The 27,941-nt window shown below is 44.6% G+C and overlaps 1 protein-coding gene across 2 annotated transcripts in view; it reads left to right on the forward strand.

Moving 5' to 3' along the window:
* The first annotated feature begins 722 nt into the window (after positions 1-722).
* Cystm1 (cysteine rich transmembrane module containing 1) overlaps positions 723-27,941 on the forward strand; it is a 62,089-nt gene continuing 34,870 nt past the window's right edge. Inside the window, exons 1-2 of one of the 2 annotated variants that reach the window (XM_028886749.1) lie at positions 723-911; positions 22,352-22,569. In XM_028886749.1, coding sequence (XP_028742582.1) covers positions 22,371-22,569 — 199 coding nt within the window. In that variant the 5' untranslated portion in view covers positions 723-911; positions 22,352-22,370. The remainder of the gene's footprint in view (positions 912-22,351; positions 22,570-27,941) is intronic. The other variant, XM_028886751.2, reaches the window with a different exon arrangement.

Here is a 27,941-nt window from a genome sequence, read left to right on the forward strand (position 1 = left end):
CCTTGAACTCACAGAGATCCGCCTGGCTCTGCCTCCCAAGTGCTGGGATTAAAAGCGTGCACCACCACCGCCTGGCTCTTTGCAAGTTTTGGGAGTCAATCTAGACTAGCACATGCTTCACAAGCACTCAACCACTGAAATATACTCCCGCCCAGAAAAAAAATCAGTTTCCAAAATGAAAAATTAAGTTCTTTCTTTTTGCAAGCAGAACGAGGAAACTTGTTATAGGGTGTTCTCGGGGACCATTTTAGGGATTTCTTTCTCTGTGGGAATAGGAGACCTTGAGGACCAGGAGGTCCAGGCCCTACTCTTCCTATTCCTGCAGTTAGTCTCGTTACATTCTCAAGCATTGGTCACACTACTGCAGCAAGGTTTATGGGAAGTTGCCAGAGTGCAATTTAGTCATCAGCCTCAGCCCTTTATCCTCTCAAGTGCAGCTCCAAAGTCGGCTCCTGAGCCTAGCTAGCAGGGAAGAGGCCGGGCAGCATCAGCTCACAACGACCCTACTTGCTGTGCACCGAGCTAGACCCCAGGGCCCCTGCCCTTTCTGCCAGTCTTCAGCTTTAGCAGCGTGGGGCGGGGTGCTCGCAAGGAGCTGGAGAAGAACTCTAGAGACAGCCCGGGGGGACCGCAAGGTGCCAAGGGCCAGGCTGTAGTCCCCACCGCGCTGCGGAGCCGCGGAGGGGGCGGGGCTCGCGCTGTGACACCGCCCTCGCTTGGCCCCGCCCCCTCGCGCGTTGCCAGGGAGATCAGGTGACTCCGGGCTTCCAGCGCCCGAGGCGCGGGTTGACGTCAGGCGCGCCGCTGCGGCTCAGTGGCTCGCGGCAGGTGCGCTGCTGTTGGCGTCGTCGGGTCCAGTCTTCTTCAGTCAAGAACGGGTCAGCACCCGGCCCACTTCGTGGAGCAGAGAGGTGAGGTTGCCGGGGTTGGGGCGCCCGGGGCGGCCAGCCCGGGGCGGTGAGGCACGGGCGGCTGCGCGGGCAGAGCTGGCGGGACCCGCGGCGGCGAAGCGGGTTGGGGCGAGCGGCTCCTGAGGAGGAGGGACCCCACGGTGCCATCCCACGGTGCCACCGCCCGGCGCCCCGTGGCGAACTGAGGGTCTCCCGTGGTCTGCGGGGTCCGTTGGGCGAGGGAGTCCGCGGGCTGGGAGCCGAGCGGGCTCGCCCCACCCTGCCTCCCTGGATGCCTGCCGGAAGCTGCTGGGTGGATTTCTTCGCCTTGGGCTGCGAGATTTCTGGATTTCTGCGACTGTGCTTGAGGCGCGCTCGGGTCGAGCTTGCTTGGGAGTGGGGGACCCGCCGCGGAGTGAGCTGCAAAGGCGCGGAGCTGGGGGGACGCGGAGCCGAAGATGTGGGCGCTTGCTAAGAGCTCAGGGTCGGGATCCGAGTGTACACCTGTTGAGGAGGTGAAACCGGAGAGGGTCCTAAGTGAGGACAGGGAAAGAGGGGACCTCTGGGGAAGGAAACCCGAGTCTTGAACTCTGTGGAGTGCGTGCTGGGGCCATCAGGGATGGAGAGTTTGGAGCATTAAGTTGGGACCTGTTGGGAAAAAGCTTGAGCGTCGAGCTGAGGCATTGTATGTAGTGGGGAGCCATGAAGACGGGGTTGGGAAAGGGGGGACCCTATGATGGGGAGACACAGAAGTGGTTGGTGTGATATTCCGGAATAGACTTGACAACACCTGTCTGAACTCTGATGTGTTGATAACAGACATGGGTGAGGGAGGGTTCAGGCAGCCTAAGTGCCGGAAACACTCAGCACATTTTAATTTTTATTCTCGAAGGGACATACCCAATTGTGTCTTATTTTCTTCTATCCCATTTGACTGGGTAGAATGACTGGGTGAGAGAGAGAATCTTCCTTCGATTTGCATGGAGACTGGAATGTCCCCAGCACATTGCCCTTCAGAGACCTCGGAATGTCTTTCAAAAATACCCCTATCCCTAGGGTGAAACTCAAACCGAACTGATTGGCAGGAGTTTTTAATGTGGGAAGCCACTAAAGGGCTTCCCACCAAACCATGCTTGTGGAATGTTGAGTAAGATGTAAATTGGGAAACAGCTTTCCAGTCACTATTTTTTTTTTTCTACTCAACTTCCGTCAGTTTCTGGTCTTTTCTGAGTAAGATTGGTTAACTTTGTATGTGGATGGTGTTTGTGTGTCTGGTTCTAGTTCTGATTTTGAGGAGATAGAGTCTCATGTAGTCCAGGCTGGCTTCTGCTCGCATATCCTTGAGGCAAGGCCTTAAACTCATATACTCCTGTCTTGACCTCCCAAGTACTGGGTTTACAGGTATACACCATAAACACCCAGCTTTGTTTAAATATTAATTGGGCTATTCCATCTTGATTTCCCGAGAAACCAGAAAAGTGTATTTTGAATGTATGATTTGGTGATTTATAATTTTTTTGTATTCCTGAAAGATATTGATGCTGCTAAAACACCATCAAATCCTTTGTTTTCTTTAAAGAACTGAAATGACCAAACCTTCCCACCAATTTATATTGTATTTGTTTCACTTCAGAAAACAAAATTGGACCTCCAGGGATCTTGTACAGTAAAAAACAGTTTAGGGAATTGTTGAGAACTTAGGAAGGTGGCCTCAGCTGGTTTACAGGTAAATGCAGAAACTGGCACAGCACTCTGGAGAGCTTATCTAGAGTGGTTGAGACAGGGAAAGTGAATTTCCAGCCAGCTTAGTGAAATTAGGCTCTGTAAAAGAAGTCCTAAGATAGATGATTTTAAAACAGACACAACCACAAAACTGCAAAGTGCCTAAAGGCCTCAGAGGTTTTTTGTTTGTTTGTTTGTTTTTGTTTTTTAATGTTTTTTCAAAACAGGGTTTCTCAGTGTAACCTTGGCTGTCTTAGAACTCAGTCTGTAAACCAAACTGGTCTAGAACTCACAGAGATCCACCTGCCTCTACCTCCCAAGTGCTGGGATTAAAGGCGCACACCACCACTATCCAGCTAGGCCACAGAGGTTCTTAAGAGTCTCTGCAGGGACCTCTTAAGAAAGATTAGAGCTGGGTGGTGGTGGCACATGCCTTTGATCCCAGCACTCAGGAGGCAGAGCCAGGTGGATCTCTGTGAGTTCGAGGCCAGCCTGGTCTACAAAGTGAGTTCCAGGAAAGGCTCAAAATTACACAGAGAAACTCTTGTCCTGAAAAACAAAAACAGACAAACAAAAAAGAGTGGTTAGATGCCTTGGGGAACATCATTTTTTTCCCCTGTTAACAGTTTTCTAAATTTCTGATCAGATTTCAGCTGTCCAACTAATTCTGCCTCCTCTGGAAAGAAACAGGCTTTCCCATCCTCCCCTTCCCAGACACAGTCACGGGGAACTGTCTGGACAGTTAAGTAGGCTGAGAGTTTTTTTGGAAATTTTCCACTTTCATTCACCCTTGCCTCCCCCACGTTTTCCAAACTGGTAGAGACTTAAAAGTTCATTGTCAGGGAAAAAAAATGTTAGTGTGTTTTCCTAAACACAAGCTGTGATAAACACCAGGGCTGGCCTTCCAGTATTCAAGACACATGGTTTTCCCTACATGGATCGGGGCCAAGGACCAGTGATAGAGCTCAGTGTTAGAGTGCTTGCCAAGCATACACCATGACCCACATAGGGGCGATCCAGCACCAAAGTGGGAAAAATTGTTTGGTGTTGTAATTCCAGTATTCAAGAGGCAGAGAAGGGAAATTGTCAGTTCCAGGCTGTCATGGGTTACATACTGAGTTTGAGCCGAGTAATCAGAAGAATTGGGCTAAGGTGAGAGGCTCAGATGGGTATATTTGAATACCTTAATGGGTATTCAAAATATGGGTCCTTAATCTTTGTTACTTTGTCTCTCCCTTCTTGTCCTGGTCAGTACCCTCTTCACAGAGATATAAGGAGAATTAATGAGAAGCTATATGGAATTCGAATTGCTCCAAAGCAGGGCATTTTAATTCCTGGGTGAGTGGTGTATTTTGAGACGTAACGATTTTTTAAAAAGAGGTAAAAGTTACAGACTTTTGCTAACATCCCACTTACACTTAGAGGCCTTTTTGCTGCTCGGGCCCCCCCCCTTCCCCAGAGTTCTAAGGGCTTAGTTACTAATCAGCCAGTGATCAAGACCTGGAGCCTGAGATTAAGCACCTGTTTGTATTTCATGTGCAAATAAGCACACAGTTTTCATTATCTTATACTCTTTCCCTATTACCACGAGTTGGTTCTTTCAAGCCAGTAACAGCAGGCTGTGAGGCTGGGCAGCTTCCTACCCAGCATCTTCTGACAGCAAGATTGTTACTGGAAATGGTCTCAGTCCTTAAAGCTCTTCAGAGGTAGAAATTGGGATTACTGCTCACTAAATTGGATGAGGATAGAAATAGTCATATTTTGAAATCTCCTATCTTGTTCAGCCACAGGTCTGGCTATAGAGAGATTCAGGCTCTTCCTGTTGTTCCAGAGACACTAGGGAGCTATGACATCAGCACTTAGACTTCTGATATTGTTGCCTGGGTAAAGCTTTCTTACCTGAGGGAAATTTAGCCAGAAGAGACTTCCTGTTTCCTCAAGCTAAGTTTAGTGCTGTGTGTAGGGAAAGGGGACCAGTTGAGAAACCCACCCTGACCCTGGAGCCCAGAACTATGGCTCAGAGAAGACCAGTGAAAGACACACAGTTTGGCTCAGTCAGATCAGAGCCATCTCTGCCCCTGACCAACTGACTTGTGAAACCAACCAATCACAGATCAGGACAGGAGAACCCTGGCCCCAAGTCAACCCCTGGTTGACTCCACCCCAAGACATCCTATGTAAACTGCCTGCCTAGGTCATTTGGGGGGGGGGGAAGGTTGTTCTCTCCACCCTGGTAGAGGCAGCTACTCTCCTGGACTCCTCCTTCCCAAATAAATCTCTTTCTCAAAAGAGTTTTGGCTGGACAGTGGTGGGGCACGCCTTTAATCCCAGCAGAGCCAGGCAGATTTCGGTGAGTTCAAGGCCAGCCTGGTCTACAGAGGAGATCCAGGAGAGGCACCAAAACTACAGAGAAACCCTGTCTTGAAAACACCCCACCAAACAAAAAAAGAGTTTTGGGTGTGAAATTCTTCATTCACTGGCGTAGAGAAGATCCTTACTGAGATGTCAGTGGATAGAGCAAGAGAGAACTGAAAAAGTAACACTTTTCTCCTAAGCCGGAGGAGATGGCTACATTTCTGCAGGGGTTTCCCCTTTTGCACAGTGAAGCAAAAGAAGCAACATCTTAGGCCAGAGAAGCAGAGCTCTGCTAGGAAGCCTCCTTAAGTAGGGGCTGAGCAAAGCTCAGCTGTAGCGGCTCTCCAGGAGAGGAGCAAGATTGCTATGTCCTGTGGGGAGACCATCCCCCATCACACCAGGTATAGCCTGACTTTCCGGGAACAGTCAGGATACTCTTACCTGCTGAAGCAGTTCCAGGCCTGACTTTACTGAGAAGTCAGAAAAATTTCCCTTCCAGGGTCAGGCTGCTGCTTTGCAGTTCCAGCCATCAGAGCTGTGCTAAACAGCTCCAGGTGTCCGGGACACCTTCAGGGCAGAGCTGTTGTTCTGAGCAGCTCAAGGTGTCTGGGATACCTCGCCCTCAAGGGCTGAACTGTCTCCTTGCAGTTTCAACCTTCAGAGCTGTTTGTCCTAAGCAGCTCAAGGTGTTGCCTGATTCCCCAGATAATCAGGACACCTTTCCCCAGAGTTGTTGCAACAAATTTACATACATTGTTGGTGCTGAAACCCGGGACCAAACCTACAGAGTTGCAACCAATTTACTTACACTGTGTCCCAGGCCTCAAAGCTCCATTTTGTCCAAGCCAACTAATTGGCTTTTCACTTCAGCAGTGAAAAGCAGCAGAATGAAGCAAGGGCACTAGATATGAGTTGGCTCTCCAGCCTCACCCTAGAAAGGTTCATGCCACCTTGAGAACTGTATCCAAAGGGCTCTACTCTACTACAGGAAGTTTTTAGGAAATGTGGAATAGTGCTACCCTGATCTACCTACCAGGGTTCAAGTTAACATTTTTCTACTTTACAGTGGGACAAAATCTTACCCATATAACCATTTTGGTTTTTCCCCAATAGAGTGTTCAATAAATAACAAGAGTTTTTTAATACTCCTGCCTCCCTTCTCTCTCCCTCTCCCTCTCCCTCTCCCTCCCCCCCCCCCCCCCCCCCTCTCTCTCTCACACACACACACACACACACTTTTTTTTTTTTTTTTAAAAAAAAAGAGACGGTCTCATCTAGCACAGACTGGTCTCAAATGCCATATAGTTGAGGCTAGGCTTGAACATCTGATCCTCCTGCTTCTACTTCCCCCAAACTGGGATTATAGGCATGTGTCACCATACCCGGCTCCCAGTAGTTTATTATGTAATGCACTTTTTGGATGATTTTGTACATCTGCTGGCTAATGTTAAGTGTTGCAAGCTATGGTGTTTACTATATTCACTGTATTTTTTTAAATTTATGATACTTTTAGCTTGTGATGGGTTTGTCAGCATGTAACCTCATGATAAGTGGAGGGACACTGGGATTGATTTAGGCCTCAGAGCCAAATGTGTGTAACTGGTAGGATCCTCACATCTAAAGCAAGGGAGAGGAATGGTTTGAGTCTGGCCTCTGGGCAGCAGGCAGCAGGGTGATTGACAGCTTTCTGAACTCTCAATTAGATGGTTTAAAGGCGTGGTTGGTAGCTGTGATGGGAGGAAGGTTTGCTTTACCTGATGTCCTCATTAGGGAGTAAATGCTTTCTTTATTCAGAGATGCCTATCATTAGTTCCTTGATGACTTGTGCTTAAGATTGTTAGCTAGTCCCAAGAGCATTGCCAGGAAATATATCACATTTGAAAACTACCTAGACATGCTCAGTGGCAAGAGAAAGAGCAGATGGTGAACAGTTGAGCTGCAGAAATATCCGGAGAGAAGAAAACCTAGATTTCTTCCCCTTCGTTTCAGCATCAGGACTGTAGGCAGGAGCAGTTGGAGAGATGCCTACGTAGCAGACTTAGGAACATGGCTGTCTCGAGTCTTCAGGAAGCCTGATGCTTGATGCTTTCCTGATGCCCACAGTAGCCCCGGCTGGGGACACTCTAGCCGTTGTGAGTCTCCCTTTGCTCCGTCTCTGCAGCCCTCTGCCTCTGCTGACTCTTGAGTTACGGTTCTTGGTGTTCTTCACTGTCTGGGGGTAACTATGAAACTAGCGGGACAGAAGCTCTCAAGTGAAGAAGAGAAACCTCAAGTCTCTCTCACACTTCACTTGTCTTCCATATGTGTGCTTTTTGTCCTAGCTCTACGCCTTCTTTGCTATTTTTAAAGACGTTATTTTTAAATTTTGTATATGTATGCGTGTTTTGCCGGCATGTATGTCTGTGTGCCACATGCATGCCCGGTGCCATGAAGTTCAGAGGAGGGCATTGGATCCCCCGGAACTGGAGTTAAAGAATGTCAGGAGCTACCTTTTGGGTGCTGGGAATCTAACCTGTGCTCTCTGGAAGAGCAGCCAGTGCTCTTAATCACTGAGCTATTTATCTCTAGCCCAACTCTTACACTCTTTTTTGCGTGGGGGGGTTGGGCGGCAGTTTCGAGACAGGTTTTCTCTGTGTAGCCCTGCCTGTCTTGGAACTTGCTTTGTAGACCAGGCTGGCTTGGAACTCAGAGATCCACCTGCCTCTGCCTCCCGAGTGCTGGGACTAACGGCGTGTGCCACCACTGCCCCACTTCTGACTCTTATCCTCTTAATTGGCTTATAGTGAAGCTATGTAACTATCTCTCATTTCATCTTTTTAAAACTTCAAAATTTTGATCCCAGGACTCACCTGGTGGAAAGAGAGAACAGAAATTACCCTCTGGCTTCTACATGTGTGCCATTTTTAACTTCAGATCTTATTTACAAGGGAAACTATCATTGCCTTTCCAAGTTGAAAAGTACTGTACCAGCTGCCACAAATAGAAGGCGAATATTAGAAGCTAAAATAGAGTTGTTTGCGTATGTTCTCTAAATCATAGTGCATACATGTTCACCCGATGAGTCACCCATGGTGAGTTCTCCAGGTGCTGTCGGTGGATGGATGGTAGGGCTGGTTGGTGTAGGCAGGCCTTCAGAGACGGCTCCTTAAACCCTGTCCTGAAACTCGTGTGTCAGTCTGATAGGAAGAAAACTGCAGAATGAGGAATCTAGTTGCTGAGATTAGGTCGCTGGCTCTGGTAACACACACCTACAAACCTGCCACTCAGGAAGCTGGGTTAAAAGGATTGCAAGCTCAAGGCCAGACGAGGATACATGGCAAGACTCTGTCTCCAAAAAAAAAAAAAAAAAGAAAAGAAAGAAAGAAAAAAGAAAAGAATTATGATATAGAAACCTCTGTCTTTGTTTTGTGTTTCTTGTTTTTGTGTTTGTTTATTTTAAGCACTGCCACGTTGATGTGGTTTGCCATAAGGAGGCCTGAGAGGCAGTGGTGGCGGTGCTGTGTGTTAAGTCAGGCCTGAGGTCGGGGCCTGGCTCTGTTGATGCTCTCATGTGGTGGTGTCCTTCCTGTGCAAGTGTGCCCCTGGAAAAATCAGGTTCTTCCTGGTGTCGAGGGCAGGCCCATCAGTTGCTAGTCTCACCCAGTGCCCCTAACTGCTTGGAGTCCTTCGTCTTTTTGCATCTAGAGTGCTCTTTGTGGGTGTTAGTGACGGAGAGTTGTCGATTGGCGTTTGTTTCTTCTAGTCTTTATTATCCATGCGCTCATACCTTAGGAGAACAGAAGAAGGGGTTGGGGCGTGCTGCTGGGGTGGTGTGATCTCTGGGAGCCTCCCGTGGTAGGTATCCATGGTTCTGCAGGTGTGAACTGAGATTTACTGTTGTCTGCTATGAGCTGCCTGCTGTGTTGACAGAGCCAGTGGCTCTCTCTGAGGGCTGGAAAAGTGGCTTTCATGGTGGAGCAAAGAGGGCCGGTTGGGTATTCATCAGGAGTCAGGAGTGCTCAGTTAAATTGCCAGCACATTAAGCGGTAGGGGCCTTTTACTAATCCATCAAAATGTCAACTTTCCCACAAAGCCTATGCTAATGCTCTGGGAGGCTGGTGGAACCTGCCTTTCAGGGGCTGTGCTGGTGGGGGACCTGACCTGGGAAGTGGCTTTATCAGGCTTGTTGGGAGGGATGGCCCCTGTCCCTTTATAGTGTGTCCTCTCAACTTGGCAGGGGGCAGAGTTCTTCCTCTCTCTGGCTTTCCATGCTCTAACCTCGCCTTTCCTTTCCCTGACTCACTCTCTCTGTTAATAGCTTTCTTCCCCCTTCCCTTCTGTTCACTGCTGCCCCCTCTTTTGATCCTTTCTCTTGCTGGGCCTCATTTTCTCTCGGTTTTCTTTTGAGGGTTGCCTTGTTTGAAGTTCCAGTTGTCCTGTGACTGGATGTTATTCAGAGGCCCCCATCCTTTTTTACTGAGGAGCAGCTAGCCATAGGCTTTCAGATAACAGCACTGGGGGGCTACTGACCAGAGCGGAGCTGCTTGGCTGAGTGAGGCTCCAAGTAGGGCGGGTGTGGGTTCGCCAGCTGTTCTTAAACTGTCAGGCAAGGGCTGTGCTGTGTGTGCCCTAGAGACTCCTTTTGGAAGCTCAAGGCAGAAGGGAGTCCTGCATTCAGACAGCCCGTGGTTTTTGCAGAGGACCGAACACAGTGAAGGCTGAACTAGGCCGTTGCCTGGGAACCTAGCAGACTGCTTGCAGTCCGGGGTCCTGCCTTGGAGCCAGGTGTTCCCACATCGTTACTGGAAGAGTTTCCACTTTCCTTTCCTTCTCAATAAGTTAAGACATAAATTATTTTTTTCCCTAAAATTCATGTGGCTTTTAGTCAGGGATAATCAGCAGGGATTTTGAACCTTTATTGTTAAATATGCCATATGGGCTAGGCATATTTAATTCTGAGTGCTGAGATTAAAGGCATGTACCACCACTCCTGGCAGAACTTAATTTTTTATTTACTGATTGATTGATTGATTGATTGAGAGGAGATCTTACTGCTGGCTGGCCTGGAATTTACTGTGTAGACCAAACCTCAAACTCAGGGATCTGCTCACCTCTGCCTCTTAAATGCTGGGATTAACGCCTGGCTTAAAACTTTGTTTTTAAATCCAGATAGCTAAGTGCACGCACTGTATTGCAGATGGCTGCTTTGCTTTGTTGCTGTTATTCCACAGCATTGGTCCATGTAATTCTGTCTGTTGTTTTGAAGGGTTTCAGCAGTGTTGGTTCTATAGTTTGGGAGTACCTGGGTTTATTTTGCCTTCACCTATGATGAACTTCTAGGATGCTATGTATACTGTGTATGTGTTATGTCGCTGTTATGAAAATATAATAAACGTGCATATATATATAAAGTTTGAGATTTTTTTAGCATACTACTGTGATATGTATCTGTAAGATGAACCTCCTGAAGGTAGGGCTGCTTATCAAGAGATAAAATGTTCATTTCTTTATTTGGGATATAATTTTAAATATAACCCAGGCACAGTGACAAACACTTGTAACCCAGCACTTGGGAGGCCGAGGCAGGAGGAACTCAATTTAGACCAGTCTGGGCAACATAGGGAGATGTCGGAAGGAAGGAGAGAGATGTTAGGAAGGTAGGAATCCTTCAGTAAACACCTTTGCTTATGAGTGTGGGTTGCATCTGAGATCATTTTCCTCAGCTGGCTGCCCATTCACTGTTGTGGTCTGACTTTCCTACTGAGGGTAGTTCTGTTTGTACCTCATTTTCAGTGACATTGTGTAGCTCTGAGATGCAGCCCCAGGACCTCATAACTTGAGTTTGTCCAATCTGAGTAGCTGGACCACTTAACAAGACCTTTGAAATTAGAAATCAATCAGATTTTCCTTCCTGATGCAGTCATAGACTAATGGAGAAGTGTAAGCTCATGTTAGAACCCTTCTCCGCTGCCCAGCTCTGGTCCTGACATTCAGTAGGTATTTCATAGTGTGGTTGAGTAAGTAAGTGATTGGGTTGGCTGGTGGTAACCTGCAAGCAGGCATAAACAAAGTTCTAAGATGCTTTTTGAAAACATCAAAGAGTAACCATAAAAGGAGGTGTATAAAAAAGAGTGTCCTGAGTCTGTCTTTAGCACAGCAGCAATCCTCACCTTGAGCCTCATTCTGTACAACAGGCACCTACCATAGTGATCCCTATCCAGGCCTGAAATGTACTTTGTTTTTTCTTTGGTAGTTCCCAGATTGTTGCCTCTGACTAACGTGTGGAATTGGAGTAACTGAAATTTCTGTGTCTGCTTAGGTCTTGATAGGATCATCATTTCTGCTTAGAAACCGACTTGTCTACTTGTCTACTTTTGTGCACATAGTTCTCTGTGCTTCCCCTCCTATAGGCTGGTCTGTAATTGCTGCTGCTGTCTGTCTGTCTCTGTAGTCTGAACAGGAACTGAATCTTGTTCACATTGTCTCAATAGTGCTGGAACCACTAGTGTTAAATTATAGTTGATGTTCTGGGAAGTTTTCATGGGCTGAATAAATGACGTTTGTGAGTTACATAAGGTTAACACACCAAAGTTACAATTAAGTGAGCATTTTAGTGAAAACTGTAAGTCAGGGAGATAGATGACTGCATGAAACCTAATAATTCTAGACCTTTTTTTTTTAAAGCTCAACAATGTACACACAAAATTATGGATGCAGATCCAAAAAAGTTGAGGGGCCTACAATATAAAACAATCTGTTTACAAAGGTCCTGTTAAAAGGGCAGCTAAAAGAGATGGAAGCTTTTAAGTTAAGCTGTCCTGTAGACGGAAGTTTTTGTCCCACCAGCTGCTTGCTCCTAAGTAACTGACACAAAGACTCAATATTAATTGTGAATGATCAGCCAATAGCTCAGACTTGTTACTGGCTAACTTTTACATTTTATATTAACCCATATTTCTTATCTACCCTCTGACACATGGCTCACAGCTTATTACCTCATTTTCTACACACCCTGCTTCCTCTCACCTGCTTCCTCTTCACCCTTCTTCATCCCAGCATCCTCAGTTTGGTTGTCCCATCTATACTTTCTGCTTGGCTACTGGCCAGTCAGCTTTTTATTAAACCAGTTCAAGTGACAAATCTTTGTACAAAATCAGTGTACAAAAGGATTATTCCACAACATTTCCTCCTTTTTGTCTAATTAAAAAGGAAGGTTTTAATTTTAGCATAGTAAAATTAAATACAACAAAAACAATTATTAAGTAAGAATTATAGTTACAATATCCAGTCCATTTTTATTTGGCAAATTTAGAGAAAATACTCTGTTATTTATCTTATCTTTGTGACTAAAGTTTTATACCTAATTTACCTTCCATAATAATTAAAGAAAACTTTAACTATGACTATCTAGTCCTCAACTCCATCAGACCCCAGAAGGCTGTAATATTATCTAAAGACAGGGACATCTGGACAGTCACCCTAGGTTCTTCTATAACATTGGGGCATCCAACTTTGGCGTACAGACCTGGTATATCTGGCAGACATATCTGAGAAGCAAGGAATTTTGAAGGACTGTCTTGTCTTGGCAAAGTTTGGCAGTCATTTTCTTTTGTATCCTGCTGGTCCAGTTTGGACAGTATACTTAGTCAGTAATTGAGGCAAGGGCAGTTTCTTTGTCCAAATGGCTAGCTTTTGCCATAAAGAAAGCAAACTCCATATGGAGGTTCTTCGATGCCCATTATCTTCTCTGAAGTAAATTGGTGCTGCCAGGAGCTGACTTTGTCTCACTGTCATGAAAGTCCTTAAGCTATTAAACATATTAAATGCCATATTCTGTAGGTCTTTGAAGTGTTTCAAGTCCATTTATTTAAATATCTGTTTATGACCTTGAAAATATACCTGGCATAAGTTTGACTATTATAGATATTATAGACTATTAATCTGTATTTTTAATTATATGTTACATGTTTAAATGAGTTGCATAAGCACAATACCCCAAATAAGAGTAGGAAGGTAGAGATGCTCAGCTGTTAAAGGCTAGGCTCACAACCAAAAATGTAAGAGTAGGAAGATAAATATAATATAGCAAAAATAACTTGAAATTTGTGTCAATAAATTAAAATCCATACCAATGTAAAATATTTTGAGATTAATAGTAGTTTTTTGGATTAAAGTAGATTCAATAATCTACCCTTTTATCTCATCATTTCTATATTATATCCCCCTTTTTTCCTTTAGAGATTGTTGAATTTAACTCTTTTGTTTAGTCTTTTTTTATTAAGACCAATAACAATTTGTAACCAACCCCCCTAAACAATGACAAATATTCATAAACCATTGAATAACCAAAACCCACCTAGATCCCATCTCTTGGGAATGTGGGTGTTGTTCTTTAGACTAATTCTTATTATTTGGGAGCACTGGCATCTTTGGGGGAACCTTGAGAAAACCAGGATAATTGTTAGGTGTTGGCTGGAGTAGTTTGTGGGGCTGGATCATCTCAGCCCGTAGCCTTGTAGGTGTTTTGATGCAGAATTCTTTTTTTTTTTTTTTGTTTGTTTGTTTGTTTTGTTTTCTCGAGACAGGGTTTCTCTGTGTAGCTTTGGAGCCTGCCTGGAACTCACTCTGTAGACCAGGCTGGCCTCGAATTCACTGAGATACGCCTGCCTCTGCCTCCCAGTGCTGGGATTAAAGGCGTGTGCCACTACCGTCCGACTGGATGCAGAATTCTAGGAGACTGTAATAGAGGCATTTTGAGATGCTGGATCACCAGAGCAGTTCATTTTTATTAGTGTCTGGTCTATTTGTTCTGAAAATACATAAACTTTTTAAGGGAACATACAAGTATGGAATATATAGTGTTCACAAATCAGTTAAAGATGATTTTTGTTTTATATTTGGACAGGTAAAATATAGATTACATGTTTTGTAGTTTTTCTAGGTTTATTTCTTTATGTCTGTAGCCAGGACTTCAGGGGGTCTTCCCTGATTAAATCTGATCCATATCAATCTGGAATGAATCCATAGCCTCTCATTTCTTGTGGAAGTAAAAGAGGAGATAACCTCTCCCCAAAGTAACACATCTTTTAACTTCCATTTTGAAGTCAAGATATTTTTTTAAATATATAGGTTTTTTTTTTTTTTTTTTTTTTTTTTTTTTTTTCGAGACAGGGTTTCTCTGTGTAGCTTTGCGCCTCTCCTGAAACTCACTTGGTAGTCCAAGCTGGCCTCGAACTCACAGAGATCCGCCTGGCTCTGCCTCCCAAGTGCTGGGATTAAAGGCGTGCGCCACCACTGCCCGGCTAAAATATATAGGTTTTAATCTATCAGCTTTCATAATCCAATGTGTCTTAGCAGCTGTCCCTTTCTTCATTTGCAATCAGAAAATCTAAAGACAACACAATAGTATACAGAATCCAGACTCTGTATATTTCCCATCTTTATGTGGTTTATTATATCTTTTTATTACTTTATTTTACTTTACTCCTTTTTAAAGAACTTTACTTTTAAGGGAACTCTTGGTTCCCTGAGAGCCAACCTTCAAGGTTTGAGTTCATGCTGCCACCAAATAGTGCACTGCCCATTGCTCATAAACCCCATTTAAGTGTTTGGTGGCAGGGCCTCTTTTTGTTTTGTTTTGTTTTGTTTTTCGAGACAGGGTTTTCTCTGTGTAGCTTTGTGCCTTTCCTGGAACTCACTTTGGAGACCAGGCTGGCCTCAAACTCACAGAGATCCAACTGTGTGGCAGGGCCTCTTAAAAGAGTTGTATTGTAGAATATTATTTTAAGGTGTGTTACTTTTGTTTATGTTGCATTTAACTCTGTGAAACTGTGTTATTGTACCTCTGTAAAACACCTGATGGTCTAATAAAGAACTGGCCAATAGCAAGGCAGGAGAAAGGAAAGGCGGGGCTGGCAGGCAGAGAGGATATATAGAAGGAGAAATCTGGGGAGAAGAGAAAAAAGATGGAGGAGTGAAGAGCGCAGCAGCCAGAGAAGGAGGAGGACATCAGGGGCCAGCCACCCAGCTACACAGCCAGCCACGAGAGTAAGAGTAAGATTTACGGAAGTAAGAGAACGGAAAAAGCCCAGAGGCAAAAGGATAATTTAAGTTAAGGAAAGCTGGCTAGAAACTAAGCCAGCAAAGGCTAGGTGTTCATAATTAAGAATAAGCCTCTGTGTGTGTTTATTTGGAAGCTGAGTGGCAGGTCCCCCAGAAAAAAAAAAAAAAACAACAAAACAACAGTTGTGCCCATTTTTTTTTTTTTTTTTTGCCACTGGCACTGAGCCAGAAAGCTGTCTCTGTCTCTTAGAAGAGTCTTGTCTCTGCCTGCCGATAGCAAACAGAGCCTACCTGAGAAAAGGAGGTTACCAAGAAACAGCACGACTCTGTTTTTGTGTGTTTAGAATCCTTTTTTAAGCTCTGTCAGGTCTTGTGTGGAAATTCCAGCCCTCATTGGAATGTCACTGTCCTCATGTTTGTTTGTTTGTTTTTTTTTAACTTTAAAGACAAGTATATAGGTTGTCTGGAAGGATACTTAAGGCTAGAAATATCCTGACTTCAATAAGAAGATCACCCAGCACTCAGGAGGTAGAGGCAGGCGGATCTCTGTGAGTTCTAGGCCAGCCTGGTCTATACAGCGAGATCCAGGACAGCCAGGGCTAGGCAAGGTACTTGATCATAGAATATCAGTGGTAGTACTTGATCACAGAACGCCAGTGATGGTGCTTAAACAACATCCAGCTGATATTGTTCGCCTGTCTCTGGGAGTCACTGTGTTGTTGCAGTAATAGTTCTTTCATTTATTATTACTAGGTTGTTGTTTGCCCTGTGATTTGTGTAGTTTTCACTTTGGAGCGATTATAATCAGAAGCTACTCTGGTGTACCTGTCTTGTGGTAGGTGTGTGAACTTCTTCCCTTCAGCATGTAGGAACATGCTGACTACGTTTTGACCACCAACTGTACTAACTGCACTGCATATACCACAGTGGTCCCCTTAAACTGCTTAGTGGTGATACAGTAGGAGTTGTAGTTTGTAAAAAGATATTCTGTAGTTTTCACAGTAAGGAAATCACCATTGGCACAGTCCTCAGAATGCATACTTTAGTTAAATGGCTCTGTAGCTGCACAGATTTCTCAGAAACTTCCCTGTAGTTAAGTAAGGCATAACTGGTTATCAGGAAAGAGAATTGCTGAGTCATAAGATAAATTCAACGTATGACATGCTTTTTCCTAAAAGTATGATGCTTTGGCTTTTATTTATAGCTCTATGATGTACTGTGAGTTATTTTTGTATATAAAGCTAGGAATCACCCCCCCCCCAGCCAATTAATCCAGACTGTTTATTGGAGACACAGTCTTTTCCTTTTTGAATGCAGTGGTGCCTTTCTGTTAAATTAAGTAACTGTACTATGTGAATTTGTTTTAGGACTCATTCTATTTAATTTTTTTAAAGTTTAATTTAGGGGCTAGCAAAATGGCTCAGCAGTTACAGGCACCTACCACCAAGCCTGATGACCTGAGTTCCATTCCTGGGACCCACGTAAAAGGAGAGAACTGACTCCCACAAGTTGTCCTCTCATCTCCACACAAGTGTCATGGCACACTCATGCTCACAACACACACAAATACACATAATAAATTCAGATAATTGCAATAAAAATTGAATTCAGTTTATTAGTGTGCGTGCGTGTGCGTGCGTGTGTGTGTGTGTGTGTGTGTGGGTGGTATACATGTGTATATTACATGGGTTGGTCAGAGGTTGATATATTTTTCTAGTCTCCATCCTTTATTTTATTTGTGGGTTGGTTTTTTTGTTGTTGTTGTTGTTTTGGGTTTGGTATTGGTTTTGGTTTTTCGAAACAGGGTTTCTCTGGTACTTGCTCTATAGACCAGACTGGCTTCGAACTCACAGAGATCCTCCTGTCTCTGCCTTCTGAGTGCTGGGATTAAAGGCGTATATCACTATCAGCCACTAGCACTCAACTTTATTTTTTAATTTTGACAGTTTCACACTCACTCACACACACACACACACACACACACACACACACACACACACACACACTGAGTAGTTTTCTTCACATCCTGTTACCCTGTCTCATATTCCCCTTTTCTCCATTTCCATCTTCTATTTAGGGCAGGGTCTCACTCAACCAGGAACTCACCATTTTGGCTAGACTAGCAGGCCAGGAAGCCCCATGGATCCTGTGGTCTGCTCTTCCCCAACACTGGGATTATAAACCATGGCTGCTGTGCTCAGCTGTTTACTTGGGTTCTGGGATTGAACTCGGGTCCTTATGTATTCCTGGTGAGCTCTTTACCAACTGAGCCATCTCTCCAGCTCCTACAATTTCCTGCACAGTATTACGTTGTGTTTCAGAAGCAGCTAACTGTTGGCTGAGTGTGGAGATTAATGGTCGAGCACTTACCTAGCATATGCCAGGCTGTGGGTTCAATCCTCAGCACTGGACCCCATGTGTATACATGGAAACAGAACCCACCCATAGACAAACTAATTATGTAGGTGTGCCGGAGTAACTTTTTCTTCTTTAGGTATGTGGGTTGTGATTTCTTTCCCTGTTTTATCTATTTAATACCAGCGTGGAGGTCAGAGGACAACTTCGGAAAGTCAGTGCTTTCTTTCCAAGAATTGGACTCGGGTCATCAGGCCTGGAAGGAAGAACTTTCACCCGCTGAGACGCTTCGCCAGCCCCTTTTATGTTGAAGGCCTCACCCTTGGTGTCTGATAGTCTCTGTCCATTCATTGAATAGCTGAAGCAATAAAGAGTCAGAAGTCCTCTGTGATGGTCTGCCACAGTAGACCCGAGTCGTTGCTTTGTTGGCCTCGCCTGTATTGGTATCAGAGTTGTTTTGTTTTGTTTTTGAGACAGAGTTTCCCTGTGAAACCCTGGCTGTCCTGGAACTCACTCTGTAGACCAGGCTGGCCTCAAACTGAGAGGTCCACCTGGCTCTGCCTCCTGAGTGCTGGGATTAAAGGTGTGCACCACCACTGCCTGGCTGGTATCTGATTTTTACCACTGAGATTGTTCAGTTTTTCTGGAGGAAATACATTCACCATACTACCCACAGGGGCAGTGCCCGCAGCTATGAGGTAGATTGTAACAATGGTATTTTCCAAGGTTGTTATATTTGTATTTCTTGGCTATCTATTTTGATGAGGCCTTACAGTATCTTATCTCTGTGAACCATTTTCTCAAATAGTTTCTGCCCTCTCGCTGTGCTGCAGGATGACTGTGATCTTGTGATTGTGTTTGTGTGTGTCTTGAATGAGATCTCGGGAGAACAGTGGGCAGTCTAGTCTATTAATGGATCCTGGCTGTGGCATCCTTTCAGCTCCTCCCTGGGAAGCTCTTGTTTGTCCTTAATGCTTCATACTGTTTACATTTGGCGTTTAGTAATACTCTACTTTAGCAAGGCTTATGTTTTACCAAATTTTTGAGGGAAACCAGTCAAACTACAAGGTCCAGTGTCTTAAATTTAAAACTCATTAGTACTGTGTGAATGCAGTGAGGTTTGTAATGCATGTGTCTGTAGTAGGGGATCTTGGTCGGGTTGGCTTGTTTCTTTTTTTTTTTTTTTTTTTTTTGGTTTTTCGAGACAGGGTTTCTCTGTGTAGCTTTGCGCCTTTCCTGGAACTCTCTTTGGAGACCAGGCTGGCCTCGAACTCACAGAGATCCACCTGCCTCTGCCTCCTGAGTGCTGGGATTAAAGGCGTGCGCCACCACCACCACCCGGCTTGGCTTGTTTCTTTAGTGGCCAGAGAACAGAAGTTTGCCCCAAGTGAAGTCCTGCTTTTCAAATCCTAGCTCTAGACCTTTGATACAGTTCAGATTCTCTTTCTGTGGCTTTTGATGTTCCTTTATTGTGAGTGGATTTTTGTTGTTTGTTTTTGTGTAGAAGAAACTGGACGTAGACCGTCTCTGTGTCTGTAAGATGGCTGCCTGAGAAATGCAGGAGTGTGTGTGTGTAGCGGAGGGAGTCGTGGTTGCTGGGGCCACTGTATGGCTTCTGCTTTCTGTAGGTGTCTCAAAGAACTGATTCTCTTTTCCTCCTTGAACAAAAGGGGGAAAGCACATCAAAAATGAGGGGGAAATGTGACTGGAGGCAAAGGCATGTTCATGTGGAGTAGTGTTTTGAGGGCCTCAGGGAGAGAGCGGCACAGGACAGTGAGGGTGAAAACACACGGATGAGTTGAGCAGAGTCAGGAAGTATGGCGGTGTGGCAGCTCTGTCTCTCCATGTTTTCTTCTCCACTGTCCATTGTTTATCTTCAGGGAAAGATCGCCTCTGACTTTGCCTAGACGAGAATGGTCATTATGTATAGGTCATTATGCTGGGTGGATCGTTAAAACACAGTTCTAATGGAGTTAGGTCACATAGAATAAATTTCAGACAGAGTAGTTACATTGGCTGGCGGTGTTCTACTTTGGTGATTTAAAATAAATAATGGGAGCCAGGCAGTGGTGGCACATGTCTTTAATCCCAGCACTTGGGAGGCAGAGGCAGGCGGATCTCAGTGAGTTCGAGGCCAGCCTAATCTACAGAGCAAGATCTGGGAAAGGCGCAAAGCTACACAGAGAAACTCTGTCTCAAAAACCAAAATAATAATAATAATAATAATAATAATAATAATAATAATAATGGGGGGGTTGGGATTTAGCTCAGTGGTAGAGGGCTTGCCTAGCAAGCACAAGGCCCTGGGTTCAGTCCTCAGCTCCGGAAAATTAAAATAAATAAATAACAGGAGCCAGGCAGTGGTGGCACATGTCTTTAATTCTAGCACTCTAGAAGCAGAGGCAGGTGGATCTGTGTGAGTTCGAGGCCAGCCTGGTCCTCAGAGTGAGTCCCAGGACAGCCAGGGATACACAGAGAAACTCTGTCTCTCGGAAAACCAAAATAAGTAAATAAGTAAGTAAGTAAATAAAGGTGTGGTCATATGTGAGTTAATGAGATTGATTTCTGCGTTAACCAGACTTCCTGGTAGGAGAAGAAACAAAATACACAAGTGTTCAGTGTTTCTGTGTGTCTACTTTCAGGTGACGCTTGTAGTATTAGTCACGGTGAGAAAAGGCTTCCTAGTGCAGGATGGGTTGCCATGTTGGCAGAGAACAGGAAAAATCAAGGGTGGTTTTTGTTGTTTGTTCTTGAATGTGCAGTGTGTGTGTGTGTGTGTGTTGTGTGTGCACATGCACACTTGCATGATGCATGTGTGGAGGACATCCTCTGGGGTTGGTCCTTACCCTCCACAGTGTTTGAAACAGACACACACACACACACACACACACACACACACACACACACACACCGTCCGTTCTGTTGTTTGCTGCTGTGTGCAACAGCATTGCAGACATTCGTGTGTGCCGCTGAGCCTGACTTTGTGTGGGTCTGGAGACTCCTACTCAGGTCCTCCTGCTTGAGTAAAGCAGCAAGCACCTCACCTCTCTCACTGAGCCATCTCCTCAGCCCCACTAGTTGCTTTTTGAGTCCCTAGCAGACTCTGGAAAAGTAAGTAAGTCTTTAAAATGGGAGGCATAATGCAGATGTGGTCAAATAGAATCACTTGTAACACTGATTCCATACTAGCATTGATTTGTAATTTCCCTCAAGGGACTCTCCCTGCACCCCTACTTCCTCCGCTGGGTTTGTGCCATTACTCTAGCATTCAACCTTTTGCCCAGGAGAAGAATTGGAGCCACACTGATATCTGTTCCCCACTATTTCAGTCCACCTCCTAAATGTATATTTAATTATATGTCATTGCTTGTTACTTGACATGCTTATCATTGGTTCCCAGGACTAGAAACTCTATCCAAGTAGGTTAGGCTGGGCTTCAGTCTTTGATTTATGATCTTCTGTAAACTCATCTGGAATTCCACCTTCTTTCTGATTTGCCTGTGTGAGGTGCCCACTGGTCTTAAGGCTGGCACAGTTGCTGATTGGCTGGCAGCAATTTTGTAGGCTATAACATTCATAGATTTTTTTTGTGTGTCTGTGTCAATGGCAAGGGGAGCTTGGGTAAGCATGTTAAGAGCTTTCTCCTGACTGAACCACTTCAGAACCAGTCCCTGTGACCAGGAAATGGCATTTATGACCAGCTTAGTTCTGAGTTCTGTGAATCATTTGTGATGCAAAGGGAGATGCTGACCTTGATGGGCTCAGCAATTGAGCTGGGATGAGATGAGCTTTTCTTGAAGCACATGAGCTATCAGAAGAACTGATGGTATCTAGCGGGAAAGCCAATAGCTATTTGGAAGGAGGAATATGGAAGTTATATAGATAAAGAGAAAAATCTGTTGTTTTAATCCAGAATCCCTAGGGAACCTTATGACTATTCTGGCCTTCATGAAGTCACTTAATATTGATGACATATTCTAAAGAAGAATTAATAATGATTACTAAGTTGTAATGATTAGACTCTTTCCTACTATTTAATTGGGGTTAGAAGATACTCAGATAGGTGAAAAGTTAAATATTAGTTTAGGAGATGGCTAACAGTAAGGCAGTACAGTATCACAGATATCACGTCATTTTGTGACTCACGTGGAATATACGTTGTTCCCAAGTTATGATTTGCTTGCTTTTAATCTGGAAGTCTCTGTGCCAGGCACTGTGGAGATTGTAGCGATGATGAAAGCAATATGTTGGCCTCACAGGTTCAAGCCCAATGAAGAGAATATTTAATGGGCGTAGGGGGTGGGGAATATAGCCTCCCTCATAGAAACAACCGCTGCGGACAGGAATTTGTGAACACAAGTGAGGAGGATTCCTGGGAGTGTGGAAGCTGGGGGGAAATTTTTTGCTCGGCTTCCCCATAGACAGCTCACTGCTTAGAGCAGTAGGTCTGGAAAGAACCATATTATCCCAGAGCCCGAGGCATGGGGGCGTGTCTGGTCACTGCCAGCTGCACTATTAGGAGATACTGCTGTAGGCTAACCTTGTTTATGGGAGGGTTTTCTAGTATTGGACCGGCATCTACTGATCTGGTCGACAGTGCTATTAGATTTTCAGCTATCTTAAAGCTGTCCAACCATATTCGTGGACATTTCAGGGAATTTCAAAACAAAGTATCTTGTTATTCATTCAACACATTTATTTAGGCACTGGGCAGGCACTAGGCAGGCCTCTGAGGACATGGTGGTGATCCAAAACTGATTGATTTCATTGTCACAGCCTACAATCTAGAAGAGAAGACAGAAGGGGAACAACAGATATGTATGATAATAGCCTGGTGGTTATGATGAGAATGAACCGGGATGGACAAGGCTAGAGATTTTCCAGTCTTTGAGGTATCTTTAAGACATTTGGTAAATGATCTCATCAGCTGGAAAATGGTTCCTAATGATTTCCATATGCAAATCATTTTTATTTTCTTTGTCTCTTAGGTACATTGCCAGGTTCCTGATGAACCCAGAGAACCCTCCACCATATCCGGGCCCCGGCCCAACAGCCCCATACCCACCCTACCCACCACAGCCGATGGGGCCTATGGGAGCCCCACCTCCTCAGGGGTACCCCTACCCACCTCCTCAGGGGTACCCCTATCAAGGATATCCACAGTACGGCTGGCAGGGTGGACCTCAGGAGCCTCCTAAGACCACAGGTGGGTGTCTGTGAATATGGGAATGGGCATGTCTTCAGTGTCACACCACCAGAGAGTGTTTGCATGATTTGTTGGCAAAGAAGACAATTCTGACCTTTGTGATTTCTGATTGACGTTTGGTGCTGATGGATCAGAGTGGTTTCTCACTCAAGAGGCACCAGTCTGTTCCGTCTTCTTCCGTCATGCCTCTTGTACCCTCTTGGAGATGACTTACTGGCCAACTTGCTCTCTAGGGGCTACCTCTAGTGGTTGGCAACCTTCCTGATGCTGCGACCCTTTAATACAGTCTTATGTTGTGCTGACCCCCAACCATAAAACTAGTTCATTGCGACTTCATAACTGTGATTTTGCTACTGTTAGGGATTGTAATGTGAATATCTGATATGTAGGATATGTGATCCCAAAGGGGTCACGTTAAAGTTGAGAACCACTGTCACAAAGCATGATGGGGAAAGATACTTTACCTTGCAGCTGTTTTTATTTTGTTTTAGCTTCTTTTGGGGTTATTTTATCTGCGAGCTTGTTGGCCCTCAAGTCATCCTCGTGTCTTGCTGCTAGGGTTGGTTTTCATAATTCTGTGTAATCTGCTACTTGAGCTTGCAGTTGTTAGTTCTGAGTCCTTCCTGTATGCTAGAACAGTGCTACTCAAGGCAGTTCATTGGACAGTTCCACGGTTATTGGACTGTGAGGACTAAAGAGAGTGAGAGCAAATGCTTAAAAACAACTTGACGTTCCTGACAGTCAAGCATGTAATCAAACTTTACAAAAACTATCATTCAGTGCGGGATTAAAAATAAAACTTGGTGAGAAGCATTGTTCTACATACTTGTCTTGTGACTATTTAGAACCCTTTGGTTTATAGAATAGCTGCTCTCATAGCTGTTTCAGCTTTTAAAAAGTTAATTTTACCAAGTGCTTAGTGTATACCAAATGGCTTCCCAAAAGCTTTATGTACATCAGCATTTAATCCTTGCAATGATTCTGTGAGCAAAACTTAGAGCCTTGTGTATGCTAAGCAAGTGCTCTACCCCCAGAGAGACCTTCTGCCCATCATATTTTGTGCCTAATCTAGACATGCACTCTCCACGGTGTCCAGTTAGGGGTTTGTACTTCACTGGATTATGTAAAAGGAATTAGTTCAGCATCCAGCTTGTCTGTAGACTCTGCCCAGTGCTTGTCTGGCATTTATTTCATCCTTCACCCAGGACACATCGTGGTCATCTTTCCATTTCCAGGCTTAGTCTCTAGTGTGCGTTTGATGATTTCAGAGATTTATTCAGTTTGTCTAGAACAAGTGTGTCCTTGGTTTGGTGGACTTCATGCAGAAAATGCAGATTTGATTCTCTTTTGTTGGTTTAATTAGTATTGATGTCAGCTATTTTGAGAAAAAAAACTTCTTTATTCTTAAGATTAAAAGACTCTTTTAGTGTTACCAATCATAATTGAATTCACAAATGCAGTTGAAAGCAATTTAGCGTTCTTTCCTGCGATTGTGAATCATTAACTACCTGCATTCATTGTGTACCCAAACAAAGCAGGTGCTGCCAGCTGGTCAGCTTCTTTTCTCTCTTGGGGCCCAGGCCTGTGGCTGGCACTCTGGGCTGAGTTCTTGATAGAGTGAGCCTTTTGGGGACCGTGTCACCCCTGCTTCTTGGAATTGTTTCTGGGATCGCCGGTCAGGATCATATGCTGTCCTGTTCATGTATCTGAGCTTTGTCTGGAAAGTGAAGCCTTTTCTCTCCAGTTAGAAGATTTTAGATTTATCTACTCCAGCTCTTTCTACTGAAGTTCAATGCATACTGCAGTTCCTTTTGTTAATGCTGCACGGGTAGGAATGGTTTCTTCTTCAAAGGAAGGAGGCTGTCCTTCAGCCATTCTTAATCGACTTTTAGTAATAATTAAGGGCTTAATATGCATGTGATCTATGGATGGGCAACTAACTACTCTTAGAACTTTCTCTGGTCACCTATTTATGATACACAGTTCATTTTTCAGGCCTTGTGTGTAGTAAAGGGTCTGCAGGATGGCTCAGTGGGCAAAGGAGCCTGCTGCCAAGTGTCACAACCTGTTTGATACCCAGAACCCACACCTTGAAAGGAAAGAACCTACTCTCGCAAGATGTTCTTTCATCTTCATATACTTGAGCTGTGACATATGCATGTGCACACACGCAAACAAATAAACAAACAAATAAATCGATTTTTAGTAAGAAATTGTAGCCCAAACTAAAAAAACAAACAGAACCAACCAACCAAAAAAAAACCTTTTATCTGTCTCAGAAAACCAGCCTTTGAAAGTCACGTAAGTGCCAGTGCCTGTGGGAATAAGGCTTCCCAAAGGGCATGCCTGCGACTTAGGTTTAGAATCTCTTGCGATTTTCCTAGCTATAACAACAAGTATTTCTTGTGCAATGTTGACAACAAGCCTGTACCGTCAGTCCCGTGCTACAGAGGTAGAGTCTGAGGACAGTACACCCCAAAGTTCAATGCCTTAAAACAGTGATGATTGCATTATCATTATTCTGTGAGCTGACAGACAGGAAGATTCTTTTACTTCATGTGATTTCTTGTGGGGTCTCTGGTGTGATTGAATTCAGCTATTAGCCTGGCTAGGGCTGGGATGTCCAAGATGGTCTCACTTTCATGAATAGAGTATTGGTTTGCCTGCATGAGCCACTCTGTACACATCTCTCTTCAGTGGGTAGACTAGTTCCCAGTCTTGGAAGATTTATTTTGCTGTTCGTATCTCTCCCATGAATTAAATAGATTCATATCCAAGACTACCAGGTATCTCAGCCAATAACTACATTAGCTTAAACAGTCTACCATTGGAGGGTTTGGAAAGCTCAGCAGTTAAGAGCACTGGCTGCTTTTCTAGAGGATCCAGGTTCCATTCCCAGCAGTCACATGGCAGCTCACAACCATCTGTAACTACATTTCCAGAGGAATCCATTACCCTCTTCTATCCTCTGCAGAGATCAGGCATGCATGTGGTACATAGACATACATACAGCAAAATTTAAAAATCCATCATTGAAGTAGTAGTCTCTATGTGGACTAGGCCTGTTACTACTGTTTGACACCCATCCCTCATTCCCAGTCTGTCCCATCCTGTCCTACACATCTCTGCAGATCAAAATAAAATATCTGCATGAAACCTGCCATCACCTCAGCCACGTCTCCAGGAGAACTTCTCCTCCCATGTACATCACTGTACACTAATGGACTCAGAGTATCTCCTCTCTCCAATTCACTGTTCATTTTATGTCCAGCTTAGCTCCTCAGGGCCCAAATTCAAGTCGCCTTGCTTTTACCCAGTAGGTTAGGCCCTCACTATTTGTTTTAGTCAAGACCATAAGGGTACATGTAACAGAACCTCAGCCTTATCACTAATGAGCAATGGAGAACCACCAGCTGCCTGAGGAAAGACAGCTTCCAAGATAAAAGGTGGTGATCCAAACAGAATAAAAGGAAGTCTGGGAGCAGAGGTTTCAGGGAGCAGAAACCCTCCTACAACATAGAGGGAAGGGACCTCTGAGATATGTTTAAGATGTGTGGGGAGGTAAATAAGAGCAGAATGCTGAGTAAAAGGAAGCTCAAGACAGAAGCACTTAGCCAAGAGTATGAAGGATCCCAGCACAGGATCGATTGACTATGAGACTGATTTGGCAGCTGGATCTTGCCAGACCAGAATTTAAGGCTTTTTGCCACCAGTGGAAGTTTAGTATACATTTTGGTCTTCTGAGCAATTAGAGATCATAATTGTAATTAAATAGGACTTTGCAGGAAAGGTTAGTTAATTTCTCCTGTGCATGATCTAGACCATAATAACTGTGTGTTTGCTCCCTGCCATCCCCTGCCTGTATTTTGAGACAGGGTCTCATGTAGTCCAGGCTAGCCTCAAACTCACTATGTAGCTGAGGATGGACTTGAACGCATTAATCCCCTGGTGTCTGTCTCCCAAATGCTGGGTTACAGACCTGCACCACCATGCCAGGCACCAGTGTGCCCTTTCTGTCCTATAGTAAGTCGCATAAACATTCCTGCTGGCTTTGCATCAAGATCAACTCGTGCTATTGGTTTGGTTTACCCCGCACTGCAGAGAAGTGCAGCTGCTCCTCTTCCAAGTGCAGGCAGACAGGGAGAGAAGCGGGGGCAGACTGACTGCCAGGCAGGCCAAGAAGACTCTTAAGTCTGGACCCGGGTGCCCTCATTCTGTGTGTTCCCCACCAGCCTCGGGCTTTCCATGCTCACTGGCTGTGCGTGACTTCGTAGTTCTCTTAAAGGTTTCATTCAGTTCAGCCACATTCTCAGTCAAGTATTTCAGTTTGGGTGGAAATGTGTGCTTCCGGTTCATTTTAACAAGAACCCATAAATAAATAAGTCACTGACCAAACATCTTAGTTGGGTGGTTGAAACACTTTGGTGCACTGGGGGTCTCTGCCTCTGCTATTCCCTCCCTTCCCCTCCCCTCCTCCCTCCCTCCCTCCCTTCCCTCCGTCCCTCCTTCCTACAAGATTTGGTAGTTAGGTCCCAAATCTTTCTTTAAAAATAAACAAAATACTTATTTAACTTGATCCTAAAATAATTCCAGATGCACGTAAACATTGCAGAAGTAGTACAGATCATTTAGATTTCCCTAAACCACATTTAATCACAGTGTGGTAGTCTGTTATGTTCCTTTTTGCTCCTCAGAAATCCCAGAATGGTATTTCTCTCTGCTGTACTCTGCAAGGCAGGTTCTTGCTGTGTGTCTGTAGCTCAGGTTGGTCTTCAGCCTGCAATCTTCCTGCCTCACCTTTTGAATGTTAGGGTTCCAGGCACGCACCCCTATACCCGGCTTCAGCCCACTCTTCTAGTGAAGCAGTTACAGCTCTCTAGCGTATATTCCATTCCAAGAGAGGGTAGGTGGACCACTCCTTGATTGAGGAGGGCATGGCAGCATCACTTTGCAAAATAGGACGTCTTTGGAAACCGTTCCAGTAGAGGCAGGCGAATTCCTGTACAGCTGTAGATTCTTATGAACATGCAATAGTAGAAACAGTTGAGTGAAAATTTGAACATAACAGTATCTCTAATCTTGTATCAGAAAACAGGGGCCAGACCTGGTGGTGGATGTCTGCCATTCTGGCTGCTTGAGAAGCTGAGACAGGAGGATCACATTTGAGGCCTGCCATGGCTGCAGAGAAATAAGCACTCTGTCTTTAAGGAGAGTTCTGTAAACTGTGAGAAGGTCATGAAGAGGGATTTTAACCTTTATGAGATTAAAATGATTCCTGCTCAGGTACATCAGTCCTGAGAGATGAAAGAATCCTGCTCAGATGACCCCAGGTTAATCATAGCAGCAGGGCCACTCAGGTTCTGAGTCACAGC

This window comes from Peromyscus leucopus, chromosome 19 (assembly GCF_004664715.2).
Source record: "Peromyscus leucopus breed LL Stock chromosome 19, UCI_PerLeu_2.1, whole genome shotgun sequence".
Classification (NCBI taxonomy): Eukaryota; Metazoa; Chordata; class Mammalia; order Rodentia; family Cricetidae; genus Peromyscus; species Peromyscus leucopus.